At 44.5% G+C, this 20,943-nt stretch overlaps 1 protein-coding gene across 5 annotated transcripts in view; it reads left to right on the top strand.

Annotated features, from left to right (window-relative positions):
• RGS8 (regulator of G protein signaling 8) overlaps window positions 1-20,943 on the top strand; it is an 82,637-nt gene that overhangs the window by 46,947 nt on the left and 14,747 nt on the right. For 2 of the 5 annotated variants that reach the window (XM_077453116.1, XM_077453117.1), the window contains exons 3-4: window positions 2,708-2,814; window positions 11,269-11,435. In XM_077453116.1, the coding sequence (XP_077309242.1) occupies window positions 2,708-2,814; window positions 11,269-11,435 (274 nt within the window). Of the gene's footprint in view, window positions 1-2,707; window positions 2,815-11,268; window positions 11,446-20,943 lie in introns of all 5 variants that reach the window. The other 3 variants (XM_077453118.1, XM_077453119.1, XM_077453120.1) reach the window with 2 other exon arrangements.

The following is a 20,943-nucleotide window of genomic DNA, read 5'->3' as shown; positions in this document are numbered from 1 at the left end:
GGTCCGTCGGAATAGCATACAGACGAACGGTTTTCCCGATAGGAATTGATTCCATTGGAAAGATAGATTGTTCTATTTCTAGGCCCGTCAGAATTTCTGGAAAAAAAAAGTCAGATGAAGCCCACACACGATCAGAATATTCAATGAAATTATTCCGTCTGACTTTTTCTGCTGGAAAGTCTGACACTGCATTAGTCCAGCCATAGATATTAGAGCAGTGGCACAGTACCCTGGGGTGTTGTTTGGGTTTCCCTGGGGTGTTGTGAGTACAGGACCCAATTTGCCCTGGGCCAGCATCATGAGCTGCTATGGTACAGGTGAGCTGGCTGCTATCACCATAATAACCAATGTGCTCTAGGGCTAGGACACACAGCACCAACCACATGTTGCTGTTGTAGGGCTCTGATGTGAAGGAGGAACTGTTTGATTGGGCATGCACTCTGTTTTGGGGGACTATATGCTTTGGGGGCTGTGTGATAGGGGGCATGTGTGACTGGGGAGCTCTGTGATGGGGGACTGTATGATCGGTGGGGGGGGGCCTCTGTGTTGGCAGGACTATATGATTCGGGGCTGTGTGATTGGGGGGGGGGGTATGTGTAACTGGGGAGCCATGTGATGGAGGGACTGTATGACCAAGAGGCTCTGTTTTGGAGGGACTATTTAACTGGAGGGGCTCTTAGATCAGAGAACTGTGTGATTAGGGGTGGGGTAGTCCAGTGGCATACCTGTCAGTACACCAGCGGACTTGGCATCCCAACCATGTGCAGGGTGAAGGATTGTGTATATGGGATTATATTATTATTATTATTATTTATTTATTTTTTTGGGGGTTGAACTAGATGGACTTGTGTCTTTTTTCAACCTAACTATGTAACTATGTAACTATGATGTGAGTAATGAAATATGTTGTAAAAGGGAGGCTCTGATGTGATGGAGGACCTCTGACATGATGCGGGACCTCTCATATGATGTGGGACCACTGACATGATGGGGGAGCTCTGATGTAAAGGGGGGGGGGCTTGGATGTGATGGGGAACTTCTGATGTGGATTCAATATCATCAAGGCAGTTCTGTCCTTGTTCCAGGCTCAGATTTCCCATTGATAAGTGTGTCATTTTGGTACCTTAAGATTTTGCATACTTTTAAAGGGTGCTGCAACTGAAAAAAAAACTGACTGTTATATTGCTACATTTAAGCCTCATACACACGATCGGACTTTGTACAAACTTTCCCCTGGATTTTTGTACAAAGGGCGTCGGTCGTGAACTTGTATAGCATACACACGACAGGACTTTTTAAGCCAACTTTCACCAAATCACATGGCTTTTCTGCTCTTTACCGCCACCTTTGGTCAGCTTCTGTATTGTTGTCTGATTTTTCTGCATTGGTTCTGAGCATGCGTGTTTTTACTTTGTACAAAAGTCCTATGGTTTTTTTTGTACACACGATCGAACTTTGCTCCATCGGACTTTTGTTGCTGTAAAGTTTGTCCGTTTGCACAGCCAACAAAGGTCCGATTAAAACTGAAAAAGTTTGCCCGATGGAGCATACACACAGTCAGATGTTGCCTTAAAACAGCTAATTTGCATGTTTGTTGTCAAAAAGTCTGATCGTGTGTATGTACACTGCTTTAGAGCTTTGTCAGACATGCACGTTTGCTTTAAAATCTCTTTTTCCTTGCTCATGAAAAAGGGCTGTATAATTTACAGTCTCTGATTTATTAAAGCAAATCTAAACTCAGCCACTAAAACTTCACATAAAATATTAACACACCCAAACGTAGTTTTCAGCCTTTTTTAAAATCTGCAGCTTTTATTCCTGTGCTTCCCTGGCATAGGGTGCAACACACATTGCACACATATGCCATCATGAGTAAGCTGGTCCTGAGTAATGATGTGCAACTGTTAGTGAAGTAAATGAATGCAGACAGGAAATAGGTGAAAGAGAATGGAGAATGAAAAAATAGCAGTTTTTTATGGTACACAGTACATTACCAAACTAAATGTCAGGGGTAAATCGGGTAAAGTTTAAAGAAGGCCATATATGTAGCAAATTTCTTTACTGCAATCACAGGTTCCCCCGACAGTTTTGACAGGGGAATCTCTCCCGTCGAGTCATTGTATTCTCCATGTGGGGATGGTTTCCCAGCTTTACCAGTCGGTAATGATAATCATACTGTATGTAAAATCTGGCAGGCTAGTTGTACCCAAGCTGATCTGTTGATCAGCTTGGTATATTCAGCCTGCCCATTTAAGGTTCATACCTCGGCTGGATCTTGCTGAACTTACCAAGATTCAAACCGTCTATGGCTAACCTTAGTCCGGCTCTGACATTAGCTGTGTAAACACAAACTGGTTGGTACAGGTGCTCACACAAAGCATGACTGGGTGTTGCAGGACAGAGAACAAGGCCGATGATCCCTGGGAAGCCCAGCTCTGCCACTATTTTAAGATTATATTCTATATATGCTATGCGCCCTTTTAGGAATGTCCTTCTGAAGACTGGATTACACTAACAAGCTGCTATGTTTTATTAATATGAATGCCTATGATAGTTATTACCAATTAGATGTTATATAGATTTGGTTCACATTATAGACCTTGGCCCAGAGAGTTACCATTGACCCACTCCAGAGTATGAAAGCATTATTTTACTTCTGTTTTTGTGTCCAGTAGACAGTTCAGCCTTAATGTTCCCTGTGTTCTAGAACCAGCAAACCAAGGATTATGTATATCTTTCGCTCCCACAGACGACTGACTGCAGAGGAAGCCAGGCGATGGGCTCGGTCGTTTGATCTACTCCTGTCTCATAAACGTGAGTATACCAAAGTAAAAAATATAACTGGTATTTATTCAAGACGTTGCGGCTCCTAGAGGCCAGTTTGAAGATCTTTTTACCAAGATAAATTGGTAATTGTACTGTGAAATCAAGTTTTGAGAAATTGGTGTCTTATCCCTAAAGATAACCTTCAGCTACTCCCCTGAAAAGGGATGGCCAGGGTACATCTGCAGCGGTTCTGTCGAATCCAAACATATGTAAATGGTTGGATCAGGTGGAGATTATCTTCTCCTTGTCAATATCAATCTTCTATCGAACCTTTCCAGCTACACCACTTCCTCAAATATTAGATGTGTGCCAATAGTTATTTAACAGCTAAAAAGTACCTTCACTCTAGAATCATTACATGAAAAAATTCATATGGAGGCTATGTGGACTTTCATGGAACCCAAATAGGCAACAGACACATAAATTATCTAAAAAACATTATTTCAGTACATAATTTCAATGAAACATTATTGTGCCTTCACATCAGCACTAAAACTGCTCTCTCTTGAGTGGATAGTGATACCAATAGCTGGATCTTATGGTCTATCACAAAGGTTATCCACAGCTTCTCAACATGTTTCGTGGGTATATCTGCTTCTTCAGGAGTGTTTTTAGAGAGCGAACTTATCTATGAAGAGACAATAATTAATCAAAACAGAAAAGGTACAACACGGTATAATTTATATGGCTGGACAAAAACCAAGTTATGGAGATGATGATCATCTCCATAACTTAGTTTTTGTTCAGCCATATAAATTATACTGTGTTGTACCTTTTCTGTTTTGAATAATTATGGTGTTTTCATAGATAAGTTTGCTCTAAAAATACTCCTGAAGAAGCGGATATAAAGCGCCTTGCAAAAGTATTCACCCCTTGGCTTTTTACCTATTTTGTTACATTACAGCCTTTAGTTCAATGTCTTTTTAATCTGAATAATATGTGCTGGAACAGAACACAATAGTCTACGTTGGTGAAGTAAAATTTGAAAAATATATACATAAAACTATTTTTCAGAAATAAAAAACTGATAATTGGCATGTGTGTCTGTATTCACCCTCTTTGTTATGAAGCCCATAAAAAGTTCTGGTGCAACCAATTACCTCCAGAAGTCACATAATTAGTGAAATGATGTCCACCTGTCTGCAATCTAAGTGTCACACAATCTCTCAGTACATATACACAACTTTTTAAAAGGCGCCAGAAGCTGCAACATCTAAGCAAGAGGCACCACTAACCAAACACTGCCATGAAGACCAAGGAACTCTCCAAACAAGTAAAGGACAATATTGTTGAGAAGTACAAGTCTGGGTTAGGTTATAAAAAGATATCCAAATCTTTGATGATCCCTAGGAGCACCATCAAATCTATCATAACCAAATGGAAAGAACATGGCCCAACAGCAAACCTGCCAAGAGACAGCCACACACCAAAACTCATGGACCAGGCAAAGAGGGCATTAATCAGAGAGGCAGCACAGAGACGTAAGGTAACCCTGGAGGAGCTGCAGAGTTCCACAGCAGAGACTGGAGTATCTGTACATAGGACAACAATAAGCCGTACACTCCATAGAGTTGGGCTTTATGGCAGAGTGGCCAGAAGAAAGCCATTACTTTCAGCAAAAAACAAAACAGCATGTTTTGAGTTTGTAAAAAGGCATGTGGGAGACTCCCAAAATGTATGGAGGAAGGTGTTCTGGTCTGATGAGACTAAAATTTAACTTTTTGGCCATAAAGAAAACGCTATGTCTGGCGCAAACATAACACATCACATCACCCAAAGAACACCATCCCCCCAATGAAAAATGGTGTGGTGGCAGCATCATGCTCTGGGTATGTTTTTCAGCAGACCGGACTGGGAAACTGGTCAGAGTGGAGGGAAAGATGGATGGTGCTAAATACAGGGATATTCTTGAGCAAACCCTGTACCACTCTGTGTGTGATTTGAGGCTAGGATGGAGGTTCACCTTGCAGCAGGACAGTGATCCTAAACACACTGCTAAAGCAAAACTTGAGTGGTTTAAGAGGAAACATGTAAATGTGTTGGAATGGCCTCAATCCAATAGAAAATATGTGGTCATACTTAAATATTGCTGTTCACAAGTGCAAACCATCCAACTTGAAGGAGGTAGACCAGTTTTGATGAATGGGCAAATATCCCAGTAGTAAGATGTGGCAAGCTCATACAGACTTATCCAAAGTGACTTGGAGCTGCCATAGCCACAAAAGGTGGCTCTACAAAGTATTGACTTTAGGGGGGTGATAGTTATGCACATTGACTTTTTCTGTTATTTTGTCCTATTTGTTTGCTTCACAATAAAAAAAATCTTCAAAGTTGTGGCCATGTTCTGTAAATTAAATTATGTAAAACCTCAAACAATCCATGTTAATTCCAGGTTGTGAGGCAACAAAATACAAAAAATTCCAAGGGGGGGGGGGGGGTGAATACTTTTGCCCACTGGATATGCAAGTCGGAAAAGACTCCAAATTTCATTATGGTAGTCATGGCCTCCTGCAGGGAAGCGTTAATATCTCCCAGCATGAGCAAGGTATCATCAGCATATAACATCACCTTTTCCTTCAGGTTGCCATAACAAAATCCTATAATACGTTGGTTAGCCCTGATCTCTACGGCCAAAGGTTCAATAGCCAGTGCAAAAAGAAGAGGGGACAGTGGACAGCCCTGCCTCGTCCCCCTTCTCAATGCACAATTATGTGACAGACAACCAAAGGCCCTAATAGCAGCCTGTGGCTGACTTTACAGAAGGTGCACCCAAGATATGTATACAGAACCTAACCCAAACTGCTCCAACACTGCCCATAAGTAATTTCAGTCTATGCTATCAAATGCCTTTGTGCCCTCTAGTGACAGCTCTGCTCCCTACATTTTCCGCTGCGGATTGCAAATTCAGAAATAACCATCTCAGATTAATGGCTATGGACTTGTTGGGCATGAAGCCTGCCTGATCATCATGTTCAAGGAAGGAAATAACTCTATTCAGCTGTACTGCCAACGCCTTAGCCAGAATCTTGACATCACTTAGCAGCAACGAAATGGGTCGATAGGATCCTGGGTCTACAGGATCCTTACCCGGCTTAAGAAGTAATATGATGACTGCCTTCGACATGGATGGTGGTAGAATTCCACCTTCCAGGGCCGCATTAATAATAGCAAACGTGGTAGCAAGACAGCGGAGTATTGTTTATATATTACCATAGGGATCCCATCCTCTCCCGGCACCATACAGTTAGGAAAAGAACCAACTGCCTCCTGCAGTTCCTCGACACTAAGTGGGGCTTCCAACCCCTCCCTCTGGCCTGCTGTCAATTTAAGGATTGACATGTTTTGAAGGTATTGGTCTAGGTCTTCCTGAACATGCTACCAATGGAGACTGGTCAGACACACTGTGGGGTCTATACTTCAAATTCGAGACAAACGGGAGCATGTTCAAGTTGCCCACCACCCAGTTCAATTCTATACAGGCTACCATGAGACCTGGAAAAACATGTCAATTGATGGACACTAGGGTTACGATGTCGCCAGAAATCCACTCCAGCCCAACTCTTGCAACAACCTCGCCAAGAAACTATCCCTGGAGAGGGCAGATGTGCTAGGGTCTGAGTGTCTATCCAAGGCAGGATCTAGACAGCAGTTAAAGTCCCCAATACTAAGTATTGGCACATCAGGCCTACCATCCACATAGGAAATTAAGAGCCGAAAGCACCATTGCTGGAAAGGGAGGAGGGATATACTGTATACACAAGCTAATTTACAGGTCAATGAACCAAAACGACAGAGAATAAACACAAAACTACCTTCTGGGTCAATTTTACTGTCAAGCTCCTGGTAGTACAGGGACCCATTCTTTCCATATATATCAAGTAGCCAACGTTTCACATCAAAGAATTTTGCCCTGCACATCTTAACCTCCGCCAAGAAACCAGGATAAAATGACACCCTGGTGCCATTATACTGTATGTTAGCCCATCCCCTTGCCAGCACAGTTTCTCTGTCGTGGTAGTGAAGCAATTTTGCCAACATGGGTCTAGGTGTTCCCCCTGGTTGGGGTGGGCGAAAGGGTACGCTATGAGTGCGTTCCACTGCGAAGAAGGGCAAGAAAACATTCTTTCCAAATATATCAAGCAGCCAACTTTCTACAAAGGCTGTGGGGTCTCTGCCTTCCACCCTTTCAGGGAGGCCTACAATGCAAATGTTATTTCGTCTGAGACGATTCTCTGTATCTTCTGTTCAATCATTAGCTTCCTTTGCCATTTGGTATGCTGAGTTGGTATCCCTTGCTATGGGGGGGGGGGGGGGGGGTAATTGATCCTCAATTTCACTGACTCTGCTTTACACGGCCGTGGTGTGCTCCTGGATTTTTTGTAAATCCTATCCCAGCAGTGACACTTCTTCCTGCATGCCCCCAAATTGCTCATTCATAGTGTTTACAGAGGCATTACATATGTTCACTGCCCTAAGGATGTCTGCCAAAGTGGGCTGAGCTGGGTCATTTGCATCTGGGTCATTTTGGGCCATTTTTTTTATCCCAGAGAGGCTAGACTCTGTGTTCAGTGAGTGTCCAGTCTTGTCTGACCCCATGAGCCCAGTCAGCTTCTGGGTGTAGTATAGCATATCTCTGTGGACCTCCTTACCCTGTGTCTTTGGTGGCTTTTGTGATTTGGGTCCCAGGTGCTTCATTTTGTCAGTGCCTCATGGAGTCCCATTCAATGTGATCATGGTGGCGCCATTTTGGATTTCAGGACCCACTGCTTCAAACTGTCCTTTTTGGGTCATTCCTCTAGTGCAGAGGGCCATGGGGGTTCCATAGAGATCCCAGGATCGATGACAAGCTGCATATAGCAGGCGAAAGTCGGTACCTGGGCTGGGGGAGGATCGATAGCGGATCAGTCACAGGAGCTGTGAGAGATGTGCCCTCTCACATGCCGGTCCAGGTCATGTCCACAGCACCTCTCATTTTTACATTACAACAAGACCACATAGGAAGGGCATCTCTTTATTTTAGTTCTTAGTACATCTCATTGACGATTCTCAAATGTGAAAGAGATTTAGGGCTATCATTCTCTGACACTTCCTGTCAAAAGGCTATCAGAACAACTTATAAGATCATTGGCAGCTATTTGATAAAACTCTTCATAGATGGTATTTCAATCCCTATAAACTTTCTAAGATGTACCTTAATGCTGCTCCTGCCTGTTGGCCTCAATGTGGCTCACTTGCATAATACATATTCTTTGGTTCTGCCCCTCTGTCAAATCCTACTGGAACCAAACTTAAATTAATCTCAGAATTTACTCCTTCTCCCATCTCTCCAGATATAGCTTTGGCACTTTTGCACATCAATATAGAATCTATCCCTAACAAAAATAGAAGGCTTATCATTCATATTTTACTGTTGGCCAAACTCAACATTACAAGAAATTGTAAATCTCTCCACATACCTAACATTTCAGATGTAATTGGGGATCTTAACCATATTTGTGCTTTGGAACGCCTCTATGCAATAAAGAACGATAAATTGCAATCTTTTACTGTAACTTGGAAATTATATGTCACATAGGTTGTACCCCTGCTGACCACCTATTGTGCTATAATGTTTAATATCTCTTCTATGGTTCACTATTTATATGGCCATTCTCCCCATTGGAACTATTGCCATATTTCATGCCTTGCAGATTTACACAACGTAATGCAGTAACATACTTCTGTGACTTGTTTGCACCCATCGACCCAATACACACTATGCTGTCTTATCATTCCGTGGTTTTATACTATAGCTTAATGGATGTCATATTTGCTATATTGCTAAATCTCACGCTATTGTGCATGAGCTGCTGAAATTCCTATGCCTTTGTAGTTTTTGTGGAATGTTTTCCTCTTCTAATCCTATGTTTTTTATATTTCTGTACCTTGTACATCGTTTAAACCCTAATAAAAATGAATTAAACTTAATAGAAATAGTGCAAAAATGGGTTAGAGTGGTTAATTGAAGCAATTACCCCTATAATAGTAGCGGTGTGCGAAAGCAGCATATTTGAGACTTGATATGGTGCATGAATGAGTAGTGGTCATAAATATTGAGCAGGTGGCCATCTAGTAAGAATTTTTCATTGAAATATGCATACGTGGTATATTGATCTGCAGATAGTCCCTCAAATTGCTCTTTGTGATTCTTAAAATCTAAGTTTAGATGCATAGTGCAACTTAAGGATAATATAGGAGGTACAATAAGTATGGAGGAATGAATAGGATAGATGGGTTAGATTTGTTGGTATAGTGCAGTGATGGCAAACCTTGGCACCCCAGATGTTTTGGAACTACATTTCCCATGATGCTCATGCACTCTGCACTGTAATAGAGCATCATGGGAAATGTAGTTCCAAAACATCTGGGGTGCCAAGGTTCGCCATCACTGGTATAGTGGGTGAAAGTGTACAATGGTAAGGAGAAGAAGAGAGGGGGAGGGTTAGGGGTAGTGATATGGAAAAGAAGGGAAAAAAGGAGGAGTGTAAACTAGTAAGGCCGCGTACACACGCGGGGACTGTTCGCTCAACTTTGTCCGCTGAACAGTGTTTCGGCGGACAGTCCGCTCGTGTGTGGGCTTTCAGTGGACAGTTTCAGCGGACAGTCTGCTGAACAATGAAATGAATTTCCGAAAAACTGTCCGCTGAAACTTTGTTTCAGCGAACAGTCCCCTCGTGTGTAGGCTTGTTCGTCAAACTAAGTTCCGCGCATGCTCAGAAAGGATTTACACGCCGAAGTTTGCATTGCAGTGTATAGGACGTCGTATTTTTCGTCCCGTCGTACGTGCCGTTCACGTCATCGCGCACGGTTTCAGCGGACTGTTCGTTCGTCGTGTGTGGGCAAGTCCGTCCATGCTAATTTTGAGCGGACTGTCCGCTGAAACTGTTTGACGGACAAAGTTGAGCGAACAGTCCCCGCGTGTGTACGCGGCCGTAATTGGAAGAGAAAAGGGTAGTTATTGGTGTATGTCAGAAGGTTCAAGCTCAGCAAAGCTCAACTAGGAAGGGTGACCTTTACATAGGGCCCTGTTTAGGTTACTTGGTTTAAAGTTGGAGCATGAAGTATTATCTAGGAATATGCTAGGGTTGCTTTAATGTGTAGCCAGCAAGTCAAGGTACTATAAGTCATATCATGGGAGATGTGTATTAGCTCTTTAATTTCCACAAATTTGTTGAAAGTTTTTTTCAGTGGTTGGCTCATGCATGTTGGGTCAGCCATAAAATAAAGTCCTTAGGTAATTAAGGATCTTCCAGTAATGCATATGACTTATATAGGACAATTTTAACCACTTCCCACCCGGCCAATGCATATATACGGCCGGGTGGGAGCCGTCTACTCCTGATAGGACGTTCAGGAACGTCCTTCAGGAGTAGCGGGATCGCGCGCGCGCGTGCCCGCGCAGCGGCGCGATCCCGATGTGCTCGTGTCACCCGGACACGGCACATCTCAGATCGGCAGGAGGGCTCTGTGATTGGCCCTCCTGATCACATGACGGCCGTGTCCAATCACGGCCGTCATGTGATGTAAACAAACAGCCGGTTGCTAGGCAATCGGCTCTCCTCTCCTCACACGGAAGTCATCGCTGAGGAGAGGAGAGCAGAACGATGCAGCCGGCTGATGATCAGTGAGTATGGGCTGCTTTTTACAGCTTTTTACTCACTGATCATCAGTGTAGTGTAAACACACAACACACCACACAGTACAAACACAGTCCCCACATATGTCCCCAAAACACACATGTCCCCAAAACATACATGTCCCCAAATAATAAAAACACATGTCCCTAATAATAAAAACATGTCCCCCACATATGTCCCACTAAAATCACATGTCCCAATGATTATCTGCACACATATGTACGTGATTACCTGCACACATATTTACATGATCATTTGCGTACATATGTCCGTGATCACACAAACCAATTATTATACACTTAACGGAATTTTTTTTACCAAAAACATGTAGCAGAATACATTTTGGCTTAAATTTATGACAAAATTTGATTTTATTGGATTTCTTTTCAAATAGAAAAAAGAAAATATTGTTTTTTTTCCAAATTTCCGCTTTTTTTGCGCTTATATCGGAAAAAAAAAAAAACGGAGTCGTGAATAAATAACACCAAAATAAAGCTCTATTTGTGCGAACAAAATGATAACAATTTCATTTGGGTACAGTGTAGCATGACCGCGCAATTGTCACTGAAAGCGCTAGAGCGCTGAAAGCTGAAAATTGGGCTGGGAAGGAAGGGGGTGAAAGTGCCCTGTATTGTAGTGGTTAAATAAATCAGCAAAAAAGGAACTTGCCATACCTAAACATCAGCTTTAATGATATTAGGGTCTGTACATTGCTCTTTAGTTAAATGAAGAAGTTTGAAGTTTGATCAGAATCTTTTTACCCTAGATGGCCGCTCTGCATTCCGTACCTTCCTGCAGACAGAATTCAGTGAGGAGAATTTGGAGTTCTGGATGGCCTGTGAAGAATACAGGAAAACCCGCTCCGTGAACAAACTGCCAGCAAAGGCTCGTCATATCTTCCAAGAATTCATTGACGTTCAGGCTCCCAGAGAAGTAAGCTGAAGTAATCTTCACTTTTCACTAATGACACAATAAATCTGTAATTTCAAGGATCTAATTACTGAGAGATAAAGTCCACTGCTGTATCTAGTAATTAAAAGGATTTTATACAGAAAAAGGGACCAGCCGCTACTAGGATGGCAAGCATGCATATACCCTACCTAATTCAGAGGTGCGTGGTCAGAGGGTCTGCCATCTTTACCCAAAAGATGTGTATCTGTGAAGTGCTCAGCTCTCATTGAGTACTTCAGAGCAAGGTTCTCAACTTATGTGTGTAGCACCTTATTAAAATGAATGTTTATCGAGTACTCTAAGTAAGAATCTTTTAAACTCCACTAACCCTTAACATGAGAACACTTAGTACCAATAGCTTATAATTGTCCTTGTAACCTAACTGAAAAAAGATATGCAGCCCGATAGGCATTGTGCTAACAACCCCCATTTTCATAGTCTTACCTCCAATTTCCTGTTATAGCAGTTTTTCAGGGTATCTATATATAACTGCAGATCAGTCGCTGATATGGGTGCCTAAACAAAATAGCCGGCAGGGGAGATTCCTCCCTCCATGTGAATAGAGGAAGATTCCACTTTCTTTGGCTAGACATAAACTATTTTAGGAGAGATTGAAAATGTAACTTAATATGTATTAAGAAAGATGGGAAAGGTGAGACATGATTGAAACCTGTAAATGCAGTTCAGGAGGGCAGTAGCTAAGATCAAGAACAACGGGACATGACCTTAAACTAACAGCAGAAACTTCAAAACTAATCTTAGAAAGTATCATTTTACAATAGTTGATACTTAGCAGTCAGTCAACAGTTGTAAATGTGAACATGCTTGGGACAAACATAGATATCTACACTCAGACAAAACTGTAAAAAAAAGAAAGGAGGCCCATATATATATATATATATATATATATATATATATATATATATATATATATATATATAATATATAAACAGAATATAGGGGGGTGTTAGTAAGAGAGGAGGGGGAGTTGGTGAGAGACCTGGGGGGTATTACTAAGAGAGGAGGTGGGAATTGGTGAGAGCTGGGTGGCATTGATAAGAGAGGAGGGGGGCATTGGTGAGAGAGCTGGGGGGGTTTATTTAACTACCCCCTTAAGCCTCTCCCACCATTAAGAGTTTGGCCACACCCACATTTTGCCGTTACGCGTGCCGCAGCTCACTTACTCACTCATTTGGCCCTCATTCTGAAGTTCCAAAGGTTGGAAGTATGCAGGTTTGCTGCTGTACTGAGAGTGATTTGTAGGCTCAAATTGCTAGTTGCCTCTATCTTCAGTCTTTCTAAAGCCCCATACACACTATCAGATTTTCTGCTGACTTTTTCCTTCAGATTTACCAAAACCATATAATATGAGGTCAAACCTTAGGAGTTTCAATTTGTATGTAATCAGGCAGGCCCTTCTACTACATGGTTTTGGTAAATCTGAAGACAAAAATCAGCAGAAAATCTGATAGTGTGTATGGGGCTTAAGTCAATGAGAGTCCTGATCTGCATATTTGTTCTGATTCAGAGATCTGAGAAAGTATTGGAGCCATCATTGTAATAGCCAGGCAGCTAGCATTTTTAGCAGCAGGAATTAACAGCAACAATAACTAAAGCCTATTTCCTTTGGTTAAGATTTGCTATCTACACATTGCACATCATGTCTTTCCACTTTCCACTCATCTGACATCAGTTAGATTGTGACTTTGCATGATATTAGTTTTGTCTTTCTTTGTCTTCCCCTTTTTGCACAAGACTCCCACAGACAAATATAGAATTATATAGAGACTACGCACGCTGATAAAAATAATTCCTGAGCAACATTTTCTTATCATAAGGTCAGAAGATGCCTTTATTTCCGCTATACCGCTAGTGGTGATTCAGGCATAGTATAGTTCATTCTAATGAACCAACATGAATCATAAATCATAAGCTTTCAATTCACTTTCTTAATTTTTGGACACTGAAAGTTTTATACTGGTCTGGTCTGGGAATTCTTCAAACTCAGAGAATATCCACCAGAAAACTGAGCTGAAGTTTTGATGCTGGAGGATATAAAAATACCATCTGAATATGTATTAGTGGATTAGTTCAGCTACTTGATGTGCTGAATCAATATGCATCACTTTTTGCAATGCTATTTAAACTGATGCTCTAATTTTCTCAACAAGCATAGTAAAATTATAAATAAGTAATGTAAAGCTGATTAAAGATTCCGCTGCAGTTCAAGCACATAAAAGTAAAAAAGTAAATGGCCACCTGTCAAATGCCTTTACCATCAGCAATGGGTCACGACGAGGATGTCCTCTCTCTTCTTTAATTTTTGTTCTGACACAAGAAACCCTCTTAAATAAACTGAGAGCAAATTCAGACATCAAGGGGATCACCATAGCGAATAGAGACATCAAAATCACGGCATTTGCCAATGATATCCTACTATCACTACTATCACCTAGTGTTTCCTTACCAAGCAAACTAAAAAACATAAAACAGTTTGGAGACCTATCAAATTTCAAAGTCAATTATTTCAAATCACTTGCCTTGAACATCTCACTTCCCCAACTAGAAGTAACTCATTGCCAGGAGTCCTTCCCTTTTGTGTGGAAGAAGGATTCCATTCCCTACCTGGCGGTCAGTTCGCGGCGAATTTCGGCTTTTCGCGGTCCGCCCGATCGGCGGACTATTGCCGCTGTTCACCCGGCGGACTTATGTGTTTACTGTGTAAAAGAACTTTGACCTATGATGACACATCCATCATGGGGTACAGGACAGCCAATTGAGACATTACAGCACATGGACACTTGAACATTCCCCCTAACTTATAAATAGACCTGATCCGGCGGCTATTTTACATTCTTTCAACTGTCACTATAGGGAGAGGTTGCTGTGTGGAGCAGAGAGAGACTGCAGTGACCCAAATCGCTAGCTATTAGGTCCACAAAAGTTCTTTTAAGGACTGGTATGGTATAGGTGTAGTTCAGGATATAGGTTTGAGGCACTGCTATTCAAGTCATTGTTGCTGCAGATTGTCTTTTGTCAGGGCTGAGAGAGGGACAGATAGGACGCTGTGTGTTGCAGAGAGGGACAGTCAGTTTAATCATTAGCTGTTACTATTAGGTCCACAAAAGTCCTTTTCAGGACTGGTATGGTAAAGTAGTACAGGATATAGTTTTGAGTGCTATTCAAGTTATTGTTCCTGCAGCCTGTGTTTTGTCAGTTTAAATAGGGACAGGCAGGAAGCTGTGTGTGGCAGTGAGGGATAGTCAGTTTAATCAGTAGCTGTTACTATTAGGTCCACAAAGGTCCTTTTCAGGACTGGTATGGTAATAGGCTTGTACACGTATAATATTCTTTCTTCCAAATATAGAAAGAATATTATACTTGACTGCTGCCCTTCTGTTGCAGTAGTCCTTTATGAGTATAGGGACCGAGGTAGTCTGCTAATCACAACCTACTAGTTCCACAAAGGTCCTTATAAGGACTGGTAAGGTATAGCGTACTAGAGTATATAGGGTTGAGTGAGGTACAGTCTTTCTAATCCTTAAGGACTGGTATAGGTCCACAATATATAGGGTTGAGGTGCACTACTGCTGACTGCTGCACTATTCTGCAGCAGTCCTTGATCAGTATAGGGACTGAGGTACAGTCTGCTAATCGCAACCTACTAGTTCCACAAAGGTCCTTATAAGGACTGGTAAGGTATAGCGTACTAGAGTATATAGGGTTGAGTGAGGTACAGTCTGCTAATCCTTAAGGACTGGTATAGGTCCACAATATATAGGGTTGAGGTGCACTACTGCTGACTGCTGCCCTATTCTGCAGCAGTCCTTTATCAGTATAGGGACTGAGGTACAGTCTGCTAATCACAACCTACTAGTTCCACAAAGGTCCTTATAAGGACTGGTAAGGTATAGCGTACTAGAGTATATAGGGTTGAGTGAGGTACAGTCTGCTAATCCTTAAGGACTGGTATAGGTCCACAATATATAGGGTTGAGGTGCACTACTACTGACTGCTGCCCTATTCTGCAGCAGTCCTTTATCAGTATAAGGACTGAGGTACAGTCTGCTAATCACAACCTACTAGTTCCACAAAGGTCCTTCTAAGGACTGGTAAGGTATAGCGTAGTACAGTATATAGGGTTGAGTGAGGTACAGTCTGCTAATCACAACCTACTAGTTCCACAAAGGTCCTTCTAAGGACTGGTAAGGGTGTACTATTTGGTGTGCAGTATATAGTTGTGTAATACACGTATAAAATACTTGCACATATAGAAAGCATAGTATAGTGCGTTTCCACTGTGCAGCATTGTGACTGCTGAGCGGTTCTGCAGCGATACTACAAAGAGTGACAAATGCAATCCAAAAAAAAAGTATTGTAACTGGTGTGATAGACCAGTGGCCCCCAAAAACAACAGATTGAAGCGGGGTGTTATATACCTTCTTCCACATACATACTGCACGTCTCTAGAGAGTTTTGTCACAGGGTCATTTAAAAAATGACAGGCAGATGAAGAGGCAGGCCCTTCCGCAGGGGTGATAGGGGTAGGGCAGGAGCAACAGGCTTGAGCCAAAGTGGGAAATTGCAGAAGGCGGGTGCGATTACGTCAAAGGAAGCACCAGAATTGGTTGAGTGGCTCACTCAGCCTTACTCTTCTGTATCCTCCTCATCCTCTCGATCTGCACCCTCTTCTTCACTCTCTGCTATGTGCACCCCTAAAGACACTACCACCAACAACACCACCACCACATACCTTCCGCTTGAGTCACAGGAATTATTTTCCGATCCATATCAAGACATTTCTGATGCGCAGCCACTCTTGGCATTGGATCAGGAAGAGGAGGTAGCAAGAACCGCCACTCAGCAGTCTGACGACAGTACCCAAATCACCCCAAGGAGGAGGTTGGTCCCCGGTGTTGCTGACTACTCCGAGATCTCTACTTATAGCGGTGGGGAAGGTGACGTCGATGATGACGTGTCTAGTGATGTCACGTGGGTGCCCACAAGAGAGGAAGAGGAGGGGAGTTCAGAGGGAGATATGGACCATCAGATAGGGAGGAGAAGCAGGAATAACTTACATTGCACAGGAGGGACAAAGCAGACTGCAAATGTATCAGGAGCGAGTCATCGACCATGTACGGTCACATCTGGCGCTCCCGGGATGCCGGCACATGGCTCCGCAGTGTGAGCTTTTTTTAACGTGTCCGCTGCTGACATTAGTGTTGCCATCTGCAATCTTTGCAGTCAACGCATTAGTCGCGGTAAGCCCAACACTCACCTAGGGACGACCGCCTTAAGAAGGCACATGAGCTGCCATCACCGAGCCCAGTGGGAGCAACGGAACACACAAAGCCACACTCCAGGCTCTCACCGTCCAGCCTCGTCTTCTACTTCTCCTTCTCCTCTCTCCTCACAATTGTCCTCCACTCCACCTTCCATCACGCCAAGCTCACGTTTTTCTGCAAAAATGCAGGCTTCGGTGGGCCTAATGTTCGAGCGTAAAAAAATGATGATGCCGGATAACCATCTTGCCCAACGGTTGACGGCTGGCTCGTCAGAACTGATAGCCCGCCAACTACTGCCATATAAACTGGTGGACTCGGAGGCCTTTCGAAAATTTGTGGCCATTGGAACACCACAATGGAAGGTCCCAGGAAGGAAGTATTTCTCAGAGAAGGGCATCCCAGAGCTATATGGCCATGTTCAGCGGCAAGTGAATGTATCTCTGGCACACAGTGTCGGTGCCAAGATACATCTGACCACAGACACGTGGTCTAGCAAACACGGGCAGGGAAGGTATATCACTTTTACTGCCCACTGGGTGAACCCTCTGACGGCCGTCAAGCATGTAACCCGTGGCACCTGTTTAGATTTGGTTTTACCACCACGGATTGCATGCAGGCCTGGCTCTTCTTCTCCTCCTCCTCCTACTCCATCCTCCTCCCTCTCCTCCTCGGCTGACTCCTCCTTTTGCGCTGCTAGCGTCTCTTCCGCTGCGCCGCCCAAGCTCCCCAGAACCTATTCGACATGCCAGGTGAGACGTTGCCATGCCGTGCTGCGTCTGTTGTGCCTCGAAGCCAAGAGCCACACTGGCCCGGCACTCCTTTCAGCTTTGCGTTCACAGGCAGATCAGTGGCTAACACCGCTCAATTTGACAGTTGGTAAAGTGGTGTGTGACAATGGTGCCAATCTGCTTAGCGCATTGAAACAGGGCAAAATTACGCACGTGCCATGCATGGCACACGTCTTAAACTTGGTCATGCAGCGATTCGTTGTCAAATACCCTGGGGTCCAGGACATCTTGCGGCAGGCAAGGAAAATCTCGGCCCATTTCAGAAGATCTTACACGGCCATGGCTCGCCTTGCTGACATTCAGTGGCGACACAATCTGCCGGTCAGACGTCTTATTTGCGATTGCCCGACGTTGATGGAACTCAACCTTCTATATGCTTGATAGGCTGCTCCAGCAGAAACGTGCAGTTAACGTCTACCTGTATGAACTCTGCGGCAGAACAGGTTCTGGGGAGCTGTTTTTTTTTCACCACGCCAGTGGCTGCTCATGCGCAACGCATGCAGACTTCTGTGGCCATTTGAGGAGATCACCAAACTGGTCAGTCACAGCCATGGCGCCATCAGTGACATGGTACCTTATGCCTTCTTTATGGAGCGTGCATTGCGTCGTGTCATTGATCAAGCTGTGGAGGAGCAGGAGTGGGGAGATGAGGAAGTCGCAATGCTGGATGAATTCCCAGGGGGGGCTACTCTATCTGAGACAAGTGAACAACAGGAGTCTGAAGAGGAGTCAGAGGAGGATGGTGCCGAGGCGGATGAGGAGGAGCAAGAAGAGCATGCTTTAAACCTTTCTGGGATCCCTGTTGTGCGTGGATGGGGAGAGGAGAATGAAGAGGACGACATTATCCTGGATGATGAGCAGGAGCCAGGCCACCACACCGCTTCCACTTTAGTGCAAATGGGGGCCTTCATGCTCCAGTGTTTTAATAGGGACCCCCGTATAAAAAGCATAAGGGTCAAGGACCAGTACTGGGTGGCAACGTACTTAGACCCCGGGTACAAACACAAAATGGCGGACATGTTACCGCCATCACAGAGGGCTGTCAGAATGGAGCACTTCCAGGCCTTGCTTCGAGAAATGCTGCATTCTGCTTTTGCAAGCAATTCCCACTCCCAGAAAAGGAGTTGTGGGTACCAATCCAACAGCGCCTGCAAGAAGAGGCCGGTTAGAAGATGTGTTGGTGTCTTCTGATATGAGGTCATTCTTTCAGCCGACCCATCGAAAGGTGTCATCCGGATCCAGCATCAGGGAATGCCTAGACCGACAGGTGTCCGACTACATCGGGTTAACGGCCGATGTGGACGCTCTGAGGAGTGATGAACCCCTGGACTACTGGGTGGGCAGGCTTGACCTCTGGCCAGAGCTTGCCCAATTTGCAATCGAACTGTTGGCTTGCCCCTCGTCCAGTGTCCTGTCCGAAATACGTTCAGCGCAGCAGGGGGGATCGTGACCGATAAGCGTACTCGCCTAGCTCACGACAGTGTTAACTACCTCACATTTCTAAAAATGAATGAGGCATGGATCTCGGAGGAATTCAACACATGTGACCAGTAGACCATGTATATGTCTAAAAACGATTTTTTTAATCGAGCACACAGACCTTCTTTCTTCATTTGGCTCACTTCCTTGTACTAAAAAAGCAAAACCGTACTATATGCCCGTACCCTCCTGTTTGAAGAGGTTGAGCGGTGTCATATTTCTCCTGGGGCTGCTTATTATGAGGGGCTCCCACCATCCCTGTGCTGTGCTGACTTCCTCCTGGGGCTGCTTATTATGAGGGGCTCCCACTATCCCTGTGCTGTGCTGACTTCCTCCTGGGGCTGTACCTCTGCTGTGCATATTATGAGGGGCTCCTCCATCCCTGTGCTATGCTCATTATGAGGGGCTCCCACCATCCCTGTGCTGTGCTGACTTCCTCCTGGGGCTGCTTATTATGAGGGGCTCCCACCATCCCTGTGCTGTGCTGACTTCCTCCTGGGGCTGCTTATTATGAGGGGCTCCCACCATCCCTGTGCTATGCTGACTTCCTCCTGGGGCTGTATCTCTGCTGTGCATATTATGAGGGGCTCCCACCATCCCTGTGCTATGCTCATTATGAGGGGCTCCCACCATCCCTGTGCTGTGCTGACTTCCTCCAGGGGCTGCTTATTATGAGGGGCTCCCACCATCCCTGTGCTGTGCTGACTTCCTCCTGGGGCTGCTTATTATGAGGGGCTCCCACCATCCCTGTGCTATGCTGACTTCCTCCTGGGGCTGTATCTCTGCTGTGCATATTATGAGGGGCTCCCACCATCCCTGTGCTATGCTCATTATGAGGGGCTCCCACCATCCCTGTGCTGTGCTGACTTCCTCCAGGGGCTGCTTATTATGAGGGGCTCCCACCATCCCTGTGCTGTGCTGACTTCCTCCTGGGGCTGCTTATTATCAGGGGCTCCCACCATCCCTGTGCTATGCTGACTTCCTCCTGGGGCTGTACCTCTGCTGTGCATATTATGAGGGGCTCCCACCATCCCTGTGCTATGCTCATTATGAGGGGCTCCCACCATCCCTATGCTATGCTGACTTACTCCTGGGGCTGCTTACGGTGCAGGTGTCAGTGCTGTATATCACGGTGCTGGTGTCAGTGCTGTATATCACGGTGCTGGTGTCAGTGCTTTATGTCACGCTGCTGATGTCAGTGCTCTCTATCACGGTGCTGGTGTCAGATCACTCTATCACGGTGCAGGTGTCATTGCTGTATGTCACGCTGCTGATGTCAGTGCTCTCTATCACGGTGCTGGTGTCAGATCACTCTATCACAGTGCAGGTGTCATTGCTGTATGTCACGCTGCTGATGTCAGTGCTCTCTATCACGGTGCTGGTGTCATATCACTCTATCACGGTGCAGATGTCATTGCTGTATGTCACGCTGCTGATGTCAGTGCTCTCTATCACGGTGCTGGTGTCAGTGCTGTATATCACGGTGCTGGTGTCAGTGCTTTATGTCACGCTGCTGATGTCAGTGCTCTCTATCACGGTGCTGGTGTCAGATCACTCTATCATGGTGCAGGTGTCATTGCTGTATGTCACGCTGCTGGTGATCATCTCCTGCACCCTCTTCTTTGCCTACCCTGACCTTCCCTCTCCTCTATTGCCTTCATGCGCTCCACAGTCCTGAATTGTCACAATTTCACTTATAAAAAAAGAATGCTTGTAGTTGTCGATCCCGGATTCACCTCATACATGTGTTATGTCATTGGCCATGTGGTGGGACTATGTGTACACAGCTAGTAATTAGTTGTGGCTGCAAATTTGACCTGTAGGTTTGTAAAGTTTGCCTCCCATTGAAGTCAATGGGGCCCGCCGCGAACGTTACGGTTTGCGAACTATCGGCCGCGTTCGCAGTCCGCGTTTGCGAAACGTCCCGTCGGAAGTTTG

Source organism: Lithobates pipiens, unplaced genomic scaffold (assembly GCF_037356315.1).
Source record: "Lithobates pipiens isolate NorthernLeopardFrog02 unplaced genomic scaffold, aLitPip1_a1.2 Scaffold_23, whole genome shotgun sequence".
In the NCBI taxonomy this organism is placed as follows: domain Eukaryota; kingdom Metazoa; phylum Chordata; class Amphibia; order Anura; family Ranidae; genus Lithobates; species Lithobates pipiens.
This window is presented reverse-complemented; position numbering and strand designations above follow the sequence as displayed.